Genomic DNA, 22,137 nt, shown 5'->3' with positions numbered 1-22,137 from the left:
TTTTCATTCACCCGACCCCAAACATGAATATGATCTGAGTTAATGCATCAGCATCTAGAAACTTTAAGTGGTGGGTTTTGGTGTGAAGGAGAGTCAAGATGCGGGTTCCTGGAAACCTGCCAGGGTTAGTAGCTCTGGGTGTCCCAGAAGCATGAGATGGTGTCCTTGTGATCTTGCATGATCATCATCTCGTAGGTTTGCATTTAAGGATAATAACCCCCCAGTTGAGAAAAAATTCAGAGATGCTTTGTTTATTCTTAAATAAACAAAGTTTTATTTAAAACTAGCAAGATAGTTTTCTCTTACTAGCAATGAGAGAATATTAGGGTCAGGATTGTACAGTGTTTTATTCTCTTCTTACTGACAGTGGGGAGAGAGAGAGACAGAGAGACAGAGAGACAGAGACAGAGACAAAGAGACAGAGACAGAAAGTATCAACTTTAAAAAAAAATCTATCAGCCCACACAGCATCATTAATTCAATTGTGCACAGAAGCATTTTGAAAAAAATTTAAAAGACCTGCAAGGTGATTCACTAGTAAGTATTATTTAAAAACAAGAAAAAGATATTCCTTAATTCTCATCATATGTAAAATCTTTGAAAATACACATACACTAATGCTTTTAATTTGTTATATTTTTTTTACTCCATGTAGTACCAGGAAACATTTGACACAAAAACTTAAATTATGGGGCCAGGGAGATAGGGCACTTGCCTTGCATGGGTCAACTTGGTTTTGGTTCCCAGCACCACCTATGATCCCCCAAGTACCACCAGAAATAATCCTAGAGCAGACAGAAGCCCTGAGCACTGCTGGATGTGGTCCAAACAAATAACCCCTACAAAGGTTTTTTCCTTAGTGTTAAATCATGAATATCAGGGTTGGAATAATAGTATAGCGGGTAGGGCCTTTGCCCTGCACGCAGCTGACCTGCATTCAATTCCCAGCATCCCATATGGTCCCTCTGAGCACTGCCAGGAGTAGTTCCTGAGTGCAGAGCCAGGAGTAACCCCTGTGCATTGCCAGGAGTGACCCGAAAAACAAAACAAAATAAAAAATCATGAATATTAATGCCTATAAAACCTCCCATATTCAGAATGACAAGATAGTTACTATTAATTCACTTCTAACTTCCATAATTGTATGCTACTGTATGCTCAGTGAATTAACCAGGCTACCAAATCTGCTTTTAGAATGTATTGACTAAAAATATGTTTTTCCTTTTTTTATAGTGAGTGAACGAAAAATATGTCTCATATCAGAAGGCAGAGAGTAAATTTTCATTTTCTAGCTTGTCTTTTAAAGCTAATCTTCACTGAGTGTGAAGATTATGTGCCAAGTGTCCCAAACACACATACGTAAATCTCTTAATCCTCCCAATATCTGTGCAAGGTGATTCTTTTGCTAAGCCCATGTGACAGATTAAAAACTTAAAATGTGGAAAGGCTTAAACATCACAGCAAACTTGCCACTTCTATAGTAGACCTGTGCCTGTCATCACTTGCGTCTTTCAAATCTGGTGTGTTGTGCATTTCTAGGTACTAAAGTAGAGTTGCTCTTTGCTAGAGGGGTTGTGAGCTAGCAGATGTCTCAATTTCTTGAGATTTCCTACATTACAGCAGAACAGATGATCTGTTCGGTTTATTTAAGCACAGCTAAAGTCCTGGACTGAGCAGTAGCCATATCTAGTTTTCTTGGACATGAACCATAAAATAATGATAAATCCAGGATGAGATTATTTTTGGTCCTTTAAAAAAAAAACTCAAACTGGAGTAAGAGAAGTGACATATATTGACTATCATCCGTAATAATTGTTACGTAGATAATTCCATCTAATCATCCCCCAAATGCTCTGATATGACAACTATTATTCTAAGTTTGCATATCAAAAGACTGTGATAAGAATGATTAAGTAACCTGTTTAACATTAAATAATTGGTTTTAAAATAAAAAGGAACCCAATTCTTTTGAATTTATGACCTTGTTCAGAAAGGAAAAGACAAAAAGGAATCAGACCTTGGAGAGTGCTAAGAGAGTTCCTAATTCTGCAGAGTGCTGCAGTTTCTGGAGTCACCTCAATCCCTTGGAATTAACCGTGTGTAAATAAAATGTACTAAACAGAATTTATAAAAACAGTCAGTGACTAAAATCAAAGCATTTTGGGGGGCTGGAGTGATAGCAGAGCGGGTAGGGTTGTGCACGCTGCCAACTCTGATTCGATTCCCAGCATCCTATATGGTTCCCCAAGCACCGCCAGGAGTAATTCCTGAGTGCGTGAGCCCGGAGTAACCCCTGTGCATCTCCAGGTGTGACCCAAAAAGAAAAAAAAGGCATTTTTTCCCTTTTATTTGGTTTTTGGACTACACCCAACTGTGCTTAAAGCTTATTCCTGGGGGCTGGAGCAATAGCACAGCAGGTAGGGCATTTGTCTTGCACACGGCTGATCTGGGTTCGGTTCCCAGCATCCCCCTGAGCACCTCCAGGAGTAATTCCTGGGTTCAAAGCCAGGAGTAACCCCTGTGCATCGTTGGGTATGACACCCCCCAAAAAAATAAGGCTTACTCCTATCTCCAGGCATCACGGTATCACTGTCACTGTCACCCCGTTGTTCGTCGATTTACTCGAGTGGGCACCAGTAACGTCTCTATTACTCTCAGTCCTGAGATTTTAGCAGCCTCTCCTTACTTGTCTTTCCCAACGATTGGAGGCTCTTTCAGGGTCAGGGAAATGAGAACTATTGTTACTCCTTTTGGCATACCGAATACTCCACAGGTAGCTTGCCAGGCTCTGCTGTGCAGGCGGGGTGCTCTTGGTAGCTTGCCGGGCTCTCCGAGAGGTGCGTATATAACTGTTACTGTATTTTTGGATATGAATATGCCACGGGGAGCTTACCAGGCTTTCCCAAGTGGGAAATAGACTCTCAGTAGCTTGTCAGTTCTCCAAGAGGGAGAACTAGGCTACTAGATGTCTCGAGGCAGCAGTGCGGCCGTACGCTTCCTGGAGCTTGGTTTTATAGTCTCTGGATGTCTCCAGGCAAGGGAATTAAAACTAAATCATTTTTTACTTGTTTATTCCATAAATATACATTGATTGCCAATGAAATACAGACCTGGCAAGTGGGTGCAGTGAACTTAGAGATGAAATGGTGAATATTACAGGTTAGATGATAATCCAAAAGAAAATTCTAAGCAAAGCATATTAAAATATCCTAAATGATTTACACCAAGCTAGTCATAAAGACAGCATCCCTAGGAATTCAGTTTTATTCTTGGCATGATAAAATGATACATTTTATGATCTGTTGCAAATCAATTCATATCCACAACTTAGAACTTGACAGTCACACTAAAATGTCAGCATGATTTTTAAAGGCAGTTTTCCCAACGCGAGAACTCATCCTGGATCTCCCAGTGAACTGATTCACTCAAATCCTTTCTCCCTGGTGCCACATGGCTCATGTGGTACTTCTCAAACAACTCAAAAATTATTATTATGTTCAAAATACTTCCCATATACAAAAGGATTTTAATAATATTTAAATATGATTTTATTATATTCTAATATTTTTTCAAAAACACTAACTTATCTTGAGTCATTACCATATTATAGGCTGAAATAGCTTATTCTATCAATTAATACAAGTCTAATGTAGCTTTCTACCTCTCTACACTCTTCAAATGATTATTTGAAGAGCAACTCAGTTATTCCATACACTCTTACACATTTGAGGACCTATTGCCAGCAAATATATCAAAGGTATAAAAATATAATCTTACTTTGCAATAGCAATTAAGTAAATAAAAGTACAAAGTAGGCTCTGATATTTCTGAAGACATATTAGTAATAGTTACTAATAAAGTAAACATAGCCAAGAAACATTAAACAAGTTAGTTATATTTAACATTTTTCTGATAAAAGACATAACAGAAAAAAAAGTAAAAAAAAAAAGATTCTGATAAAAGACATTTAACCCAAAGGAAGAAAATAGCCAAATAGGGAGAGTTAGTCTAACACTCTCCCTTATATCTATACCAAAAACGGAGTTAAATACAGAATGCTGGCTGAGTTCCAAAAAAAAAAACCCATCGTTGAATCTAAGCAGCCTTTTAGGTGAGGGACCCCATGGTGGAATTACAGGCTGTGGCAGGATCAGATGCACAGGACAGGAGAATGATGAGTATCTCTGTGTGGACCCCAACAGCCTAGGATGTGTCCAGCCTCAGAATTCCAAGGTGCCGGAAAAAAACACAGTGGGGGTATTCTGAGGACCCAGGTTTTCCAGATAACCCCCTTTATTTCCACAGCCACTAAATTTAGAAGCAAGTGAGTGACTACTAGCCACTTGAGTCAGGGCTAATGGAGGCGTTTTCTGTTGTCACCTGTGGTCTGCTGAAGGCCACCATTCGTGAGGGTAGTCCTACCCATCTCAGCCCAATTTCAGGGCAAGTCCATGACTGATGGACCCTTGCTTAGTCATGCTCACATACTGTGACTTTCCCAGCCTGTCCGGGGCTGCTAGAAAGGAGGCAACACCATCCAAAGCCTAGTCAGCAAGCAGGGGGATCAAGTGTACTGTGCAGACATTCAACTCCCAAGTCCACATTACAGGTAACTCATTCACACACAGGCTTGTACCAACACAGACCCTCACAACAAAGAGCCTCCAACTGCCACTCACACCTTCCACACTTAAGAGCTAAGGCACCCAGGGATAATCGTGATCTGAAGACCAGTCACTGATGTATACACGACCACAGTTCCTAATCATTGCTCAAGTCAAATAGACATTGGATTCATATCTGCTACAGATACCGGCAACTCGGAATCAGACCCAGGCCTGCTGCATCTCAATATTATAGCAGCTCCAAGAACTGCCATCGATACTGACTTGGTTTGGTAAGTGTGAGTCCTTGATTGTCATGTGGGCCAGTGAATACTTGGCTCTTTACCCCTGAGCCATGTAAAATAATGAGGACTCACCTCATCAGTGGATGAGAACAGCAAGACACGTGGCATTTGAAGCAGCAGAAAGTGCAGAACAAACCAAATAAGGAAACAAAGAGCTCCTTCAGGCAGCAAAGGAAAAGCAAAGCCAAACAAGAAGAGGAACCCCAGAGATTCTCGTGGCATTTCTCAAATGAAACTGTATGTGCCAGAAGGGAAGTATTCGATATCCAGAGGCAGATACAAAGTGAAAGTGGAGAAACTGAAGGGGGAAAAAAGGCAAAATAAAAGCACAAAAATCTTAATGGAGAGAGGAGACCCCGAGCGGCCCCACACGAATGGCTCCTCCGTTCCTGAAGGACCATGATCCCAGAGGCACACTAACCAATTTCAGAACCCAGCAGCTTCTTGCAGAAATGCCTCTAGACTGTGAACTAAGCTACGGCCCTGTGCCGCCCCGGGAGGGGAAAGGTTTTTGTCCCTCAGCCTTTCCTTTTGGTGGTGGCGGTGGCGTGGTGACTGCCATCTTTTAGAGCCCACTACACAGAGGTATGAGCTTGCAGTGACACGGCTTCTGGCAGAAATTTCTCTGGACTTAATTACTAAAATACCAGAAATCCAAGAAATCATATGCTCTTCATTCTCAGCAATGAAAAACAAATTATCAAATGATGCCTTTGCGGCAGATCTGATTGTTGGGGAAAAATTCCAAATAATAATAGTGAGTTTTCTGTCAAGATATTGAATGTAATCAAAGTAAAGAGAAAGTAAAATGAAAATCATCAGCCACACAGGAGGAGTGTGGAGGTGGGTAGGAGGGGGGTATACTGGGGTTCTTGGCGGTGGAACATGTGCACTGGTGAAGGGATGGGTGTTTGATCATTGTACGACTGAGACTTAATCCTGAAAGCTTTGTAATTTTTCTCATGGTGATTCAATAAAAAAAAAAAAACTTAATGGAAAAATAGCAATAAATGCTTTTATGTCAGTGATTTCGCTGAATGTCAGTGGAATGAACTCCCAGATCAGAAGAACAGAATGGCTGAATGGGTCAGAAACAAGGCAACCTTCTGCTGCTTATAAACTTGAACTCACAGAATTAATCCACTCTTGGAATAAAGGCAGTCAAAAAGGTCACCTTAAAAGACAGGGATAATGCGGATGCAGGGATTATATGGGTGGCCAAGTCTAAACTATTTACTGTCAAAAACTTTGCTGACCCTGCTCTCATAGAATTTGTTTGCATGACAGTCTTGGAGATCTAAGAGAAAAAGAAGAAACTCCCAAGGCCTCTGCAGTCTTAAGCTTCCCACGGGCTGACTGGAACTTTTGCCCCTGTCTGTCAAAGCAAGTCAGAAGGCCAGCTCAGATTCAAAGAGGCCAGAAACATAAACCATATCTTGGTGGAAAAAACTGAAAATATACATCCAAAGGCTAAGCTCAGAGAAATGAGGCAGCGAAGGATTTCGTTCATTTTGCAATCAACCTCACTCATTCACATTGCTCTCAGCCTGAGAGAATTGTGGTGAAGGTACATTTGTTTATCTCACTTGGAAGGGTCATAAAAATCAAATCATCGAAGGCATTGTTACAATCACTTTATTACAATTACAGCCAAGAAATCCCTGTATATTTCTTTCAAAAGGACATGTCCAGAATAATTTTGGCAGTGATTAGCATATTTAGTTGTTGATATTAACACTGGACCCTGAGAGAGTCATGTAGGAAACTCATTACAGAGCTTTACACGTGAGAGTTATTGGCTTCTGTAGCCTGATACTGATTCTTGATCCTGAAAGAAAATAAAAAGGCTGCGGTTGAAATTACTGATCTCATTAAAGTGATTAGGCTATAGAAACAAATAATCCTAAAACACAGAAAGAGTCTTATACAATTGAGGTTCATATACAGTGATTTGATGACACTGGCAAGGAAATCAAAAGGCCAAAACTAAAATTATAAAACAGGTTAGTCATGGTATGTCATGTATGACACATGACTATCAATAACATTGTACTGCATACATGAAAGTTGCTAAGAGAATCAATTTAAAAAAAAACTTTAATCACCATGAAAAGTGATTTATATAAAGTGAATTTAGAATTGCAATGTTTGCAATATGTAGATATTGTTATGCTGTATGGTTGATTTTAGTAACAGTTGATATGGCTGAATTTGACATAGTTATGCCAAATTATATCTGTTTAAAAATACTGTTTTAAACTAAAATAAGGTGGTATTGAGATAGGAGGGAGAAAACTCATTCTGAAAAGTCATAAAATGGGAAAAACACAGAATTCCACTTTTCATTGAAGTAAAGGATTCAGTATGAGGGGGAAGGTATTTGGCATTGAAGGAATTTTTGTAATTAACACTGCATTTCCATTGTGGAAGGAACTTTATTGCCTTTACTGTACTTTGGAGAATTTCTCCTTGGTTCATTATTTTCTTTGACCACAACAGTAACAGTTCATTGGAGAGTTTTCATCAATATTCATAGTCTGCTTCCTACCAACTAGTATTTAGGTTTGTCTCATCTTTTTAAACTTAACTTTTATTTAGACACTATGATTTGCAAGGTTGCTTGTAAATAGGAGCTTGAAGCTTACAATGTCATGTCCCGTCCCTCCCAGTTAAGGCTAAACAGACAAATGATGTGAAGACTGGAACGAAGATTTCATTCATGCTTAAGTTTGATTCTCCAGCACAACCCCACAAACTTAGTGGCGCCTCAGTCCTGCAGTCCGAGAGATCCTGTGGCATAATAAGTCTGTGATCTCTGATATACTGCAACCAGTGTGTAGACACTGAAAACAAGTGTGTGACTCCACTTAAAGCAACAGCAGTGATTAACAGCAACCACAAAAGGAAAATAACGGGAGGAAAAGATGTCTTTGATGATAAAATGCCTCAAAGATTTAGTAGACTCCTGGTCAATTTACATGTGATCAGTTTCATGGGCTACTAACCACAGCTAACATTGTTCCTCAAGCAAAAGTTTCACACTTTTGTTTATTTCTTTATTACATCCTTTAAAGACAACATACTATCTTGATCTATAACTGCAGGATACCTATATATGAAGTGCCTAACATTATACCTACAATATAATTATCATCAACAAACAATAGCTTTTAACATGAAATGAAAAACTCGGTATTAGAGAAAATCTGAGATTAATTTCTACCTCTGTCACTGGGTATTATTGTACAAGTTATTTCCTCCTCTTTTACATTGTCCTTACATTTTTCTTTTGCATTTTGTTATTTACCCCCAAATCTTTACTTTCACTTTTGTACTATCATGATTCGCTCCCATCCCTGAGATGAGGAAATGGTGAATCTTGAGATCACAATTCCATGAAAAGTCCATAGGCTTTGGGATGGCCTCCGAATTACAATTCCTTTAATGACAGGAATTGTTCCAAGAAGCAGTGGCCTTCCAACTCAGTGTGATTGATCCACACACACTCCCTCTAGCTTTATATGATTATGAAGATGCGCTACTGCAGATGGTCCCTATGTTATAGAGCACTATAATGTTTTCATGTATATTTGTACAGGTGTCAGGGGACACATAAACTTTGAGTTTTGGTTGTTAATGACTCCTGCAGTATGAATAGTGCTACAAAATATTCGAGAAGATGGGCAATGCACTGTGTATAATGAATAGGTCTCTTTCCCATTCGCTTGACCATAGTCAAGTTATCTGAGGAAGCTTCTTATAAATTCCAACTCCTAGACTCTACTCTGAGATTCTGGTATAAATGCAATTTAACATTTATTCCCTTCCCTCAATGATTCTATGAAGAACCCCTGCTTTTCTTCTTTTTTCTTTGTTACTGAATCACTGAGATAGACCCTTACAAAACTATTCTGATTAGATTTCAGTCACACAGTGTTCCAATATGCATCCCTTTACTAGTGTACATTTCCCAGCACCAGTGTCCCCAATTTCCCTCCCATCACCCCAACCGCACCGCCAACCTGCCTTTATGGCAGGCACTGCTCTGTCTCTGTCTCTCTGTCTCTCTATCTCCTGTCTCTCTGTGTTTCTATTTATCTCTCTCTGTCTTCTCTCTCTCTCTGTCTCTCTCTGTATCTTTCTCTCTCTGTCTCTCTGTCTCTCTGTCTCTGTCTCTGTCTCTGTCTCTCTCTCTCTCTCTCTCTCTCTCTCTCTCTCTCTCCTTCTGGGCATTGTGGTTTGCAATACAGATACTAAAATGGTTATCCTATAGATTCCTTTACCTACTTTTAACTCAGTTCTGTTCAGAGTGATCATTTCCACTGTTATTGTCATACTTGTCCCTACTTACCTACTCTCTCTCTCTCTCTCTCTCTCTCTCACACACACACACACACACACACACACACACACACACACACACACACACACACACACATCCCTTGTGGTAAATTCTAGCCATTGACCAGTCTTTTTATCCCTTATTTTTCCTGGCCTTGGATATTAGTCTTCTATTCTATATTTTTTATATCCCACAAATGAATGAAGTCATTCTTTATCTATCCCTCTCCTTCTGACTCATTTCATTCAGCATTATACTCTCTCTCTCCGTGTCCATCCATTCATAAGCAAATTTCATGATTCCATTTTTCCTAACCACTGCACAGTAATTCATTGTGCAGATGTGCCATGGTTTGTTTATCAATTTGTCTGTTCTCGGGCACTCAGGTTATTTCCAGATTCTGGCTATTGTGGAACCACTGCTTTTAAGAGAGGCATTTTATGACAGACATGTTAACTGGGAGTGAGCAGAGTCCTGTTTAATTATAGCTTTTATACTATGTGACTTGCACTTGTCATAACTTTTGTGAGGGTCACTCTTGTTTTTTTGTTTGGGCTGGGAGGCTACACCCTGTGTGTTCAGTGGCTACCCCTGGTGTGTTGCTCAGGGCCGTCAGTCCCCTCAGTGTCCGGGGGAACATGCCTAATGGTACATGGGATCAAGACCAGGGGCCTGGCCTGCAAAGCATCAGCTGCAGCTATTTTGCCAACCTGGTCCTGTTTTTAGCTGGTTTTCGTTACCCTGGGGGGAGAGGTGGGCTGGGCAGTAGCTTGGCGTAAGTAAACCTGCAGACCACACAGTAACCCTCGCCCTGTCCTGGCAGCACATCATGCTTGTGCAGCGTCAGATGTCCGTGATCGAAGAGGACTTGGAAGAATTCCAGCTTGCTCTCAAGCACTACGTGGAGAGCGCGTCCTCGCAGAGGGGCTGCCTGCGGTAAGTGCACGCGGAGGAGGATGGCGTCTACGAGACCTGCCGCGGAGTCCCTATGTGCCTTTAGGCTGGGTGTTGGCAGCCTCCAGGGCATGCGTTTGGTGGTGTTTTATTGGGACCTTCCCTTTAGTCCTTGTACTCTGTGTACACATGATCATTTGGGACTCCAGGGGAGAAATCAAATGAAGAGAGTTATGTGAACGAGAGGGGAGTTTCAAACTCCTCCCTTTGCAGCTAGGCAAAACCCACATTCTAATTTCCTTATATCCCTGGTAGCCAAGGTCCCAATTCTGGTGCATTTCACTCTGATTATTCCTTTGGCGGTGGCTGCTCTTGCCTTAATAATTGCTCCAGTTGCTCAGAAATTACACCAATGCTGAAGTCCCTTTGCAGACCTTTATCATTAAAGAAAACTGTCTGTGGCCACCCCAGCTCTGCCTTGACTAGTACGGGCTCCTAAGATAGGCGAATTATTTCTTCTCTTCCATTTCCATACCCCAAATGGCCCAATAAACAGCTGGCACAATTACTTCCCAGAAACAATTATTGCAAAACTGATCATAGAATTCCTTTAAAACTTTTATAATTTTCTGAGTATCTTATTAAATTCATTTATCCTGAATTTCTACCAACTGATCCCAAGATCACAGCCTACCGCCATTGCCCTTTCTCAGCAGACTAAGGTGCAGTTCCAGCTGCCCAGCACCTTCTCTGATTATTGCATTTCCCTCTCTAATCAGAGTGAGGTGTGGTTCCAGCTGCCCAGTGCCTTCACTGTTTGCTGCATTTCCCTCTCTCATCAGAGTGAGGTGCAGTTCCAGCTGCCCAGTGCCTTCACTGCTTGCTGCACTTCCCTCTCTCATCAGAGTGAGGTGCAGTTCCAGCTGCCCAGTGCCTTCACTGCTTGCTGCATTTCCCTCTCTCATCAGAGTGAGGTGCAGTTCCAGCTGCCCAGTGCCCTCACTGCTTGCTGCATTTCCCTCTCTCATCAGAGTGAGGTGCAGTTCCAGCTGCCCAGCGCCTTCTCTGATTATTGCATTTCCCTCTATAATCAGAGTGAGGTGCAGTTCCAGCTGCCCAGCACCTTCACTGTTTGCTGCATTTCCCTCTCTCATCAGAGTGAGGTGCAGTTCCAGCTGCCCAGCGCCTTCTCTGATTATTGCATTTTCTTCTCTCATCAGAGTGAGGGTGCAGGGTCCAGCTGCCCAGCGCCTTCACTGCTCATTGCCAGGCTCTACAACTGCCCTGGGCCTATCTTCCCTGGAAGGTGGGCCTGACCACAGATTTCCACTAGCCTAGGCTCTGCCTCACCCCCAAACTCGCCTGCCCTGCACAACTGCCCCAGCTAAGTTTGCCCCTCCTGAATTTCTTTATAGTTCCTCTCAGTGTTCCTTAAATCCCGGGATGGGAAAGTGTTTTTGCACACATGTGCTTGCACATCACGTCCTATATAGGGGCGTGCTTCAGTGTTCCTCTCAGAAGTCTCTACTCTGCTACTATTGCAGCAGATGAAGCATTTTTATAATTTTATGATTTTCAGCATATAAATAATCGACAGAACTGTCTCAGTGCTGTTTATGTTCAACAACTGAGCGTCTCCTTTATAAAGGAACATGGGAAATGCTGTTTTCCTTGCTTTTTATCCTGTTTATAGCAGGCTCAGGAAAACACAAATAAAAACAACGTTTCAATCTTTTTACTTTAATGACTTATGAGTGACTTTGTTGTGGTGAGAGTTTATGTAGTTTTAAAAATCCTTCTTATAAGGCCAGAGAGCTAGTACAGAGGTAGGACACTTGCCTTGTGTCCAGTGACCAGGGATCAATACCCTACATGGTCGCCCACTCCCACCAGGAGTGATCCCTGAGTGCAGAACCATGAGTAAGACCTGAGTACCACCAGGTGTGGCCCCAAAACAGAAACAAACAAAAAAATCTTGCTTATTTTTTCAAGTAAAATTGAGCATCTGGAAAAGCAAAGATGTATTTTCCAAGTGAAATAGATTTTATTTTTAGATTTTAAAATATATGTATATATCTATATTTAGTTTAGTGCAGTATACAATGCATGATGCTTACTGGTAGTAAAGTGTAAATGACAGAAAACAGAGCTCAGTTTTGGCTGGAGAAACGTGTGATCTGGCTTGGTATTTTACAACGTTGAGGAATCCTTTCTTAAGGATTCTTCACTCACTTCCAGTGGCCAGTTTTTCCAGTGTTAACTGGAGCATTCAAAGGGAGTTGGTTTTTTTTTTTCTCAGGTGGAATCAGCATCAGAAAATCATCACAATGAGAGAATACATGGAATACACACGATGCCAATGTGGCTGTCTAAATGTGGCTCTCTCAGTTCCTCATATTTTTTTGTTTTCATTTTTTAAAAAGGTTTTGAAGTACTGCTCTAGTGTATGCTAGGAAAATGATCTGAAGATATCAGATCAGCCTCAGGGTAGGGGTAATAGGCCACGAGAGAGTAAGAGAGTACATTTGTGATGCTCGCTGTACTGTTCTCTTAATAACCATGAAAAACTATTCCCTTGGCTCCAGAGGGAAGCGGACTAAAGGAATGCATCTTCTTCATGTGAGATCAATTAAAGACCTCACCCTCTCCTTTCAGTTTGTAAGACTTGTTTCTTAAGGATTCTTTACTCAGCTCTGATGGCTAATTTTCCCAGTGTGACTGGAATATTCAAAGAGAGATTTTTTTTCAGGTAGACTCAGCATCAGAAAATCACCATGACAGAATATGTGGAATACACATATTCCATGCCAATGTGGTGTGTCAGTTCCTCAAATCCAATTTCCTATCAGTTAATGACTGATGTAGTGGCCCTCGTAAATCGGGATTTATACCCCAGTGCACTCACAGTGACTGCCTCATGCAGGGCTAAAAGCTCCAGTTCTCAGCGTGGTAGATTTTATTTCCTCTGTTGTCTTGGATTCTGCCTCCCAATGGTTATACAGAAAATGCTGTTATAAATTAAAATAGAACTTAAAGATTTACTTAATTGATCATTTTGTAACAATTGTCTTTTTTGATCTTTACTGCAAATCATCAGAGGTATAATACTACATGTCACTTAAAATCCACTCAATGCACTAAACAACTTGCCCAAATTTATCTGACTCCAAAAGCTCATGCTCATTTTTTTCTTACCATTGTTTTGTCATTCTTGAATTTGTTTATTAGACTTTCTCTGGTTCAGTAAGCCAGGATAATATACAAGGTTTCTCCTTTTCAAATTACAGAAAAAATCTTACTTGCTAGAATCCAGACCAGTGAGTTAGAGAGATTATGTTCTTTCTGTATTTAACCAGGTGACAGGGAGATATGGGGACTATGGAGGCTTTAAAAATCACTGTCACTGTCACTGTCATCCTGTTGCTCATCAATTTGCTCGAACGGGCACCAATAACGTCTCCATTGTGAGACTTGTTACTGTTTTTGGCATATCGAATACGCCACGGGTTTTTTAAATCAGTTGTTGGTGGAAAACCCAAGATGATGATTATGTGACACATATATAATATCTCACACACACACACACACACACACACACACACACACACACACACACCATAGAGTTCAATGCTCTTTTCACTTATTTGGTAATAATGAAGGCTCATTATCCTGTGCTTGACACTTGACATCGACAGGTACCCACTGCATACACCCAGTGTCCCACGTGTTGGAGTTACAGTTAGCTCCAAAGAAATAAGATTTTCTGCTTTCAGGGGCCCCAGAATCCAGATGGGAAAATAGGACACAACAAGAACAAACAGAGCATAGAGCACATAGACCTTGTCCTGACGCTTTATAGCTATTACGTAGAATGAAATTTCTGAAAACAGTCTTCAATTTCTAGAAATTATGTGTGTTCTGAACTCCATGTCAAAGGCCCAGGGAACATGTAGACTATTAAGAATCAACCCTGAGACCATGATATTAATAGTCCCGTGGGGTACATTGAACTACACGGCATTTATCAGCATTTATATCAATAAAATGTGGTCAAAACTCCGTGTGGAGAGATGGGGGCGGGGGTGCATTCCTCTTTCTGTGCATTCTCTGGCAGCTGGACGCAGGGAGGTAAAGAGGAAGGAGAGAGAAGGGAGGGTCCATTCTGAGAGGGTCCATCCTTAAGGAGCTAAGTCTGACCTCTAACCCCAGCTGTTCCTGCATCATCATTTTCCACCAGAAACCACCGAAATTCCCCGGCAGCTGGCCAGCTGACAGTATTTGGGGTCTCCCGAAGGTCCAGAATGAAGCCCTTCTGTCTGCCTGCGGGAGTGGAAAGTTCGGCTTTGTTTTAACCAGTGCCTGGGGCACAGGGCGTCCTGAGGGCCAACAGTTCCCAAGGGTGCTTCATTCTCCTAAATTTGCAAATTAAAATCCCAAAGGCCTTGGTAACAACTCATTTTCTCTGAAAATTCTTCCATGTGTGTCTCTGGTTCACCTTACCCAGCAGCATCTAGTCCTTGGAACAATTTGGATTAGCATCTTCATTTTCCCTTCGGACTTGTGGAATTTTTAGGGGTATCTTTGTATTTATCGCCCGTTCTAAATTAAGGTTTTGTCCCTTCCTTGAACTTTTATTTTGATTTGGCCTTTCAGTGTTTTCCTAAACTCCCTCTCTACAGTTTTTTTTTCCTGCTTTCTTCAGCTATGCCAACTGGTTCCTGGCCAGATGGCCAATAGACAGGAAGAAATTGGAGGAGAAATAATCCCACCCTCTTGTGTAAGGACGCAAATATTTCCCAGAAGCTCTTGCTTCCCAGCCTATTTCCTTGGCATCCCCCTTGACCCCGCTTCAGTCACAGTCATTCCTGACTCCAGGGGAGTGTAGGAAACAAATACAAAGCAGAAATAAGTGGCATTGTAACGATATCTCAGTCCAGTGACCCCCTGAGCACAGAACCAGGAGTAAGCACTGAACACACCATGTATAGATCAAAAATGAAGAAAAACAAATGCATCCCCGAAAAAAAGTCATTTTTTATCTTCTCTGTTATACTGGGGGCAGAGCAAAAGTACAGCAGGTAACACTTGCCTTGCACACATCTGACCCGGGTTCAATTCAGACACCCCATATTGTCCCCACAAGCCCGAAGAGCCAGGAGTAAGCCCCCAGCAGATGCCAGGTGTGGCCCAAACAACAGCAAAAATGTCTCAATTGCATTCCAAAAGGTGCTGGAGTGATAGCACAGTGGGTAGGGCATTTGCCTTGCACGCGGCCGACCCGGGTTCAAATCCCAGTATCCCATATGGTCCCCTGAGCACCGCCAGGGGTGATTCCTGAGTGCATGAGCCAGGAGTGACCCCTGTGCATTGCTGGGTGTGACCCAAAAAGCAAAAAAAAAAAAAAAAAAAAAAATTTCATTCCAAAAATGTCGTGTTTGGAAGCCCTTTGAGACGATGATGGAACATGCACATTAATTTACAGTTCATTTCAGAGGTTTCAATCCCCCCCCCACAAACCCACCTCTAAACCTCCTACAAGGATCAACAAATGGATTTCACATTCTATTTATTTGATTCTTTTATAAGCCTTTACCTTAGGCTAATGCTAAACTAATATTTACACATTATGCCTTAATAAGCCAAAAAAAAAAAAAAAGAAAGAAAAGAAACAACTCTTGAAAAACACTATTTAAAAGCATGGCTAACGGAAAAGGTATTAAAATTTCTGTGTAGTTACTACCACCTACTGGCCGCAAATCAGTAAAACCTAATTCTATACATTCTCTCTGGCTCCTCATTATGATAATGCTTAGGTATTTTATTTGTTATTTCTTGTTGATTATGCCAGACCTGGCAATGCTCAGGGGTTACTCCTGCCTCTTGACTCAGGAATCACTCCTGGTGATGCTCAGGGAACCATAGCGGATGCTGGGGATCGAACCAAGTCAGCCGCATGTCTGGCAAGTTCCCTACCTGCTGCACTGTCACTCCGTTTAGATATTTCAAACCATTTATTTATTTTTTAAAAGCCACCATTTTTTGTTTTGGGGCCACACCCAGCAGATGCGGAGTAATAGCCTGAAAAACAAACAGACTAAAAAAACGAAGGGAGAACCAGGCTTCCATCAGTCTAAAAAGTGTCAGGATAGAGAAGGTAATAAGAGATAATGATGCACATTATATATTGGTTAAAGGAATTAATACATCAAGAGGGGCTAGAGTGATAGTACAGTGGGTAGGATGTTTGCCTTGCTCCCGGCCGACATGGGTTCAATTCTTCTGCCCCTCTCACCCCTCTGGGAGAGCCCAGCAAGCTACTGAGAGTACCCGCCAGCATGCTGTGGCATATTCGATATTCCAAAAACAGTAACAAGTCTCACAATGGAGATGTTACTGGTGCCCACTCGAGCAAATTGATGAGCAATGGGATGACAATGATGCAGTGATAGCTTAACTATTAGTCTGGCATGTTCTTTATTCTCTATTTAATCAATTCTGTAATTTTTCTAGCAGGTTATTTTGATTTCTAATCTAAAACTTTCATAAAACACAAGACTTAATAAGATGGACTTGTGGAATGAAATTTTAGGGACACTTCTGTATTTCCCTTCCATTCTAAATTGAGGTTCTGTCCCTTCCTCTTTTTACCTTGATTTGGCTCTTTATTCTTTCCCTAAACTCTCTCCGACCTTTTCATTTTTTTCTTGCTGTGATTACTCTGCAAAGGAGATCCCACGTTGCTAGCAGGATGTTTCCACGGCTTCTCTAGCTTCTCCAGCTTCTCTAGGGCATTGTGTTAACGCCTTCCAAGGCTCCTTACTGCCACAGAGTTAAATTCAGTCTGCATCTCAACTGGTCAGGAACTTCTCCTTCCTTGTTCTCCCAAAAATTAGTATGGCTCTGTAAGAGCTCTTGAGCTAGTCAAAGGGCTGGAAGGAACACATGTGTCTTCTGTAAAATAGAAAAATCATTTGGGAGGGAAAAAAAAACCTCTAAGTCTCAGTACTTCAATTTTAAGTTAAAAAAGAAAAAACCACCAGGGTCTGAAAGATTGTACACGGTTTACGGTGCCTGCCTTGCCAGCTGTCAACACAAGATCAAGGCCTGGCATCCCATAGGGTCCCTAAGCACCACCAGGAGTGAGTCCTGAGTGCAGAGCCAGGAGTAAGCCCTGAGTACTGCTGAGTGTGGCCAAAACCAAACAAAATAAAAAATAAAACAAAACAAAACCCTTACAATTATGGTTAGAATGTGGACTCTAAAAATTAGTCTACACAAAGAACTTTCAGATAAGGAGTGGCTGTATAGGCATGTGCTTGTGTGTGTGTGTGTGTGTGTGTGTGTGTGTGTGTGTGTGTTTGCTAGCATGCATGAAATGAGACTCTGGGAAGTTGGGAAGTGGCAAACAGAGGGTTAGCTGATAATGGCACTGCGGTCCAGGTGACTTAAATGACCTACAGTCAGACTACAAACAAGAGCTAGAAACTCAGGAATAGACTAAAAATTCTGCAAGAATTTGGCTCAGGAAGGTGATAGGATGAGTTCAAATAGCTCCATTTGAGAATATCCACTTGTACTTTTCCAAACCCTGACAGAACAGATACATCTTTCTGAATGAATAAGCGTGAAATTTTACAGAAGTTACATTAATGATGTCTATTAATATAATGCGACAACCTTCTTAATGAAAATTAAGCAGAAAATTAACAATTTGTTCTGTCAAGCAAACTTATTAAACAGTTCTTGACAGATCTTCAGTTTTCATGCAGGGCATGTAAGGTGTTTTATATAATGGGTGAGTTTCAATACCACATACAGAGATGATTAGAAAAATCCATAGCTTGACTCAATGACTCCTTGCTTGTTTTGCCTTTTCAGTATTTCTACACAGAAGCTTTCGAATGAATCGCGCTACATGATTTATGAGTTCTGGGAGAATAGTAGTGTATGGAATAGGTAAGTAATGACTTTGTCAAAGTGGCAGTTTTAGAACTTCCATTATGTGTCCAGGAATTCTTTGTTTTTCTTAACAAAATAAATCTTATTATTATAATATTAGAAATTAATAACCTTGTTATTATTAGATTATGAGTTGAAGCTTATTTTAATTGGCTTAATTAGTTCTCTAATTAGCTTTTTTCCCCCGCAATAGAGATGAAAGAATGCCTGGATACTTAATAGATATATATTTCAGTTCAAGTTTCATTTTTGAAGCTCTTTTAAAGCAGTCTGTGCTATAATACATAACAGAAGTAATAGAATTTCGGGCACAGAATAATGGTTTAAAGAAAATTTATTTAACAGTGTGCCTGGAGCCTGCATTTTTAAGATTTCTTTTATTCTTGAAAGATGCAAGTCTCATAGTTTCTTAACTCTTTTGTAAACATTTTGCCAAGATTTTCCTTCTATAAAAGCATTTGCCACAACTAAATTCTATCTTTTTCAAACCATCTGCAGGTAGCATTTTAAGAAATATGTTTTTAAAATTCTGGTTGACACTTGTTACTCCCAAAAATTACTCCCAAGTGTTTAAGGCTAAGTAACTGTAAAATGAATCTTCTTTGTTCACACATTTCAGTCATACAAAACCTTGTCTTTACTGATCTGATTCTACTACACTCTGAGAAGAAATTAAAAATGCTCTACTTTAACCTGTAATTATTTGTACAGCCACCTTCAGACAAATTATAGCAAGACATTTCAAAGAAGTAACGTGGATTTCTTGGAAACTCCAGAACTCATATCTACTATGCTGGTTCCCGGTAATTATCCTGGATGCACAGTGCTTCTGTGCTTTTGTAATGTTTTCTGTTTTGATTTTATTTTATTCCATTTTATTCTTTTCAGAGCATTACAAAATCATTCATGATTGAATTTCAGACACACAGTATTCCAACACCCATCCCTCCACCAATGTACATTTCCCAGCACCAGTGTCCCCCGGGTCTCTCCCATCACCTCCCACCCTCCCCTTATTTTGTGCTTTTTAAAAGATAATGTTTACCCCCACCCCACGCATAAACTTTAGCAGTGGTGTTTCATTATTTAAAATTGAGTGGAAAGAAGAGATTTGCATATCTATTCTATTGCATTTATTTCTTAGTTGAATCTATTTGTATCACTGGCTATATTAAATCATTAATTATTATTTGCTGGTCATCTTTAAAGAAATCTAAATGCTTTACCCTTGTAACTTAATGTATCGTATAATATTTTAAAGTGACCCATGTATGGGCTGGAGTGATAGCACAGCGGGTAGGGCGTTTGCCTTGCACGCGGCCGACCCGGGTTCGATTCCCAGCATCCCATATGGTCCCCTGAGCACCGCCAGGGGTAATTCCTGAGTGCAGAGCAAGGAGTGACCCTTGTGCATCGCCAGGTGTGACCCAAAAAGCAAAAAAATAAATAAATAAATAAATAAATAAATAAATAAATAAAGTGACCCATGTAGATTGGAGGTAACAATCAGCTAAAAACATTTTGTAATAGCTTTAAATATTACTTGGAATTGGGAGAAAGAATGGAAAGGAAAAACTGAAATTAAATTATTTAAGAAATTTGGCCTAGCAAATGCTTATTTATTAAAAATAACTGAAAACCAAAATTCTACTCATTCAACTGATTATGAGTTACTGCATATTATTTATGCCAGGAATTAGAGTGCTTAGCTTATTTGCAAGCACTGATTGAACTTAAATTTTGAGCATTATACCAGAATAATACAAAGTAAAAGACAGTTCCTACCCAGAAAATGTTTTGTCTAATTGGAAGACTTGGAAGAACAAAGCCAAGGTTAGAGCATAACATCATGGTTATTATGGGTCAAAATGTACAGCTGGATTTAAAGAAGTAATTCTTGGGATTGCAGGGCTAGTACAGCGTGTAAGGCACTTGCATGCTACTGACCCGGGTTCAATTCCTAGCACAACTTGTGGTCCCCTGAGCCAGAAGTGATCCTTGAGCACAGTCAGGAGTAAGCCCTAAGCACAGGTAGGCGTGGCCCCAAAACAGAACAAAACAAAAAAAAATTGGAAGACTAATTTTTTTTTTCACCAGATTTAAGAGGCTGGAGCAATAGCGCAGTGGGTAGGGCATTCGCCTTGCACGCAGCTGACCCGGGCCAATTCCTCTGTCCCTCTCGGAGAGCGCGGCAAGCTACTGAGAGTATCTCACCGGCCCGGCAGAGTCTGGCAAGCTACCCATGGCATATTTGATATGCCAAAAACAGTAACAAGTCTCACAACAGAGACGTTACTGGTGCCCGCCTCGGCAAATCGATGAACAACGGGATGACAGTGACAGTGACCAGATTTAAGGTTATTTTTGAGCTGTAGTTTGAAATATGGGATTTGGCCAACTGTCAACACTTCCACAGAGGCAAGCTGTAGACCTGACAAATGAAAGTTAGTCAATATGTGACTAACTGATGCTATCAGGTGGGCTGAAGGCCGAGGCTTGTGCAAGCAGAGAGGAGGGAAGAAGTGACATAGAGATGTCATAATGAGGAATTTTAACAATTTTTTCTTCAGTTTGGGGCCACCCCCGACTGTGCTCAGGGATCACTCCTGGCAGTCACAGGGAACAAAATGGGGCACGGGGGATTGAACCCAGGTCATCCACGTATGAGGCAAGAGCTTAACCCATTGCACTAAACTATTTTCTTAAAATATGGAGACTTTAAAGATTCCCAACACAGCCAGTGGATGTTCTAATCAGTCCTAAGTGAAGTAGGAGAAAAGTCGGATGTATGGAGAGGACTTGGGCAGAGTAACAATCTAGCAAAGGAGAGGAGAGCCAGGGAGCATCTGAAGCAGGAGCTGACCAGAGTTTCAGGAATTAACCACATCAAGATGTAGCAGAGCCCAGGGTTAGTGAGAACACAGCAGCACAGCAGCAAACTTTCACTGTATCACCGTCATCCCGTTCCTCATCGATTTGCTTGAGCGGGCACCAGTAACGTCTCCATTGTGAGACTTGTTGTTACTGTTTTTGGCATATCGAATACGCCACGGGTAGTTTGCCAGGCTCTGCTGTGCAGGCGGGATACTCTTGGTAGCTTGCCGAGCTCTCTGAGAGGGATTGAAGAATTGAACCTGGTTCGGCCACGTGCAGACAAATGCCCTACACACTGTGCTATTGCTCTAGCTCCAGCAAACTTTATTGAAGTATTACTTTAATAAAACTTAGAATTTATTTCCCTAATTTACAAAAATGTTTTCTCCCTACTTTTCCAGTCTGAGATTCATATTTTGGTTTTAATCTGCTTATAACATGAAATAATAATTTTAAAAATTTAATTTGAAAGTCCTAATTTCACTCAAAATCCAATCTTATTGATAAAATATTATATGAAAATGAAAAACAGGGCAGCATTTAAAAGGCACTAAATTTAAAAAATTACTTTGTGTATGTAACTAAGACTTAAGCCTGAAAGCTTTGTAACTTTCCACATGGTGATTCAATAGAAAAAAAAATTACTTTGTGTTAAGTGAAAAACTGGTTTCTGTTTTCATGGATAAACTTTTATTGAAACATTATTTTAAAAGACACTGTAGTGAATTCAGGCTAGAAGAATGAAGTGACCCAGCTCTATTTGCACTCAATTTTTTATATTAAAATATGTTTCAAGAAAGCATAGCAAACACATATGTTTATAGCAATGTGAAGTATCCACACTGGTAGAACAATAAAATCACATATCCACATTATTACGTGCAAAGTCTTCAGTGATATCAATATCGACTAAGATGCAAACTTAGCAAATTAGTAAGAACTAATTATCTTCAATCTGATAAAATGTAACTGAAAAAATATAAGCTGGTAAAAATATAATGAAAAAATATAATCTGGTCAAAATAATATTGAACTTAAGAGGAAGGTAGAAGCAGAATTAAAATTTCCACCATCCATAAACAATTATGGACTAAAACCACAAATCTTAACCCTTTCCAATGGTCATTTCTCAAAGACCAATCATATTTATCAAAGGCAT

At 40.5% G+C, this 22,137-nt stretch overlaps 1 protein-coding gene across 1 annotated transcript in view; it reads left to right on the top strand.

Moving 5' to 3' along the window:
* The window catches only part of NECAB1 (N-terminal EF-hand calcium binding protein 1), a 194,094-nt gene that overhangs the window by 169,689 nt on the left and 2,268 nt on the right, over positions 1–22,137 (top strand). The window contains exons 10-12 of the mRNA XM_004602353.2: positions 10,075–10,187; positions 18,024–18,101; positions 18,816–18,907. Coding sequence (XP_004602410.2) covers positions 10,075–10,187; positions 18,024–18,101; positions 18,816–18,907 — 283 coding nt within the window. The remainder of the gene's footprint in view (positions 1–10,074; positions 10,188–18,023; positions 18,102–18,815; positions 18,908–22,137) is intronic.

Source organism: Sorex araneus, chromosome 2, assembly GCF_027595985.1.
Source record: "Sorex araneus isolate mSorAra2 chromosome 2, mSorAra2.pri, whole genome shotgun sequence".
Lineage (NCBI taxonomy): Eukaryota > Metazoa > Chordata > Mammalia > Eulipotyphla > Soricidae > Sorex > Sorex araneus.
Note: the sequence above shows the minus strand (reverse complement) of the source record. Positions and strands in the feature narration are given on the sequence as shown.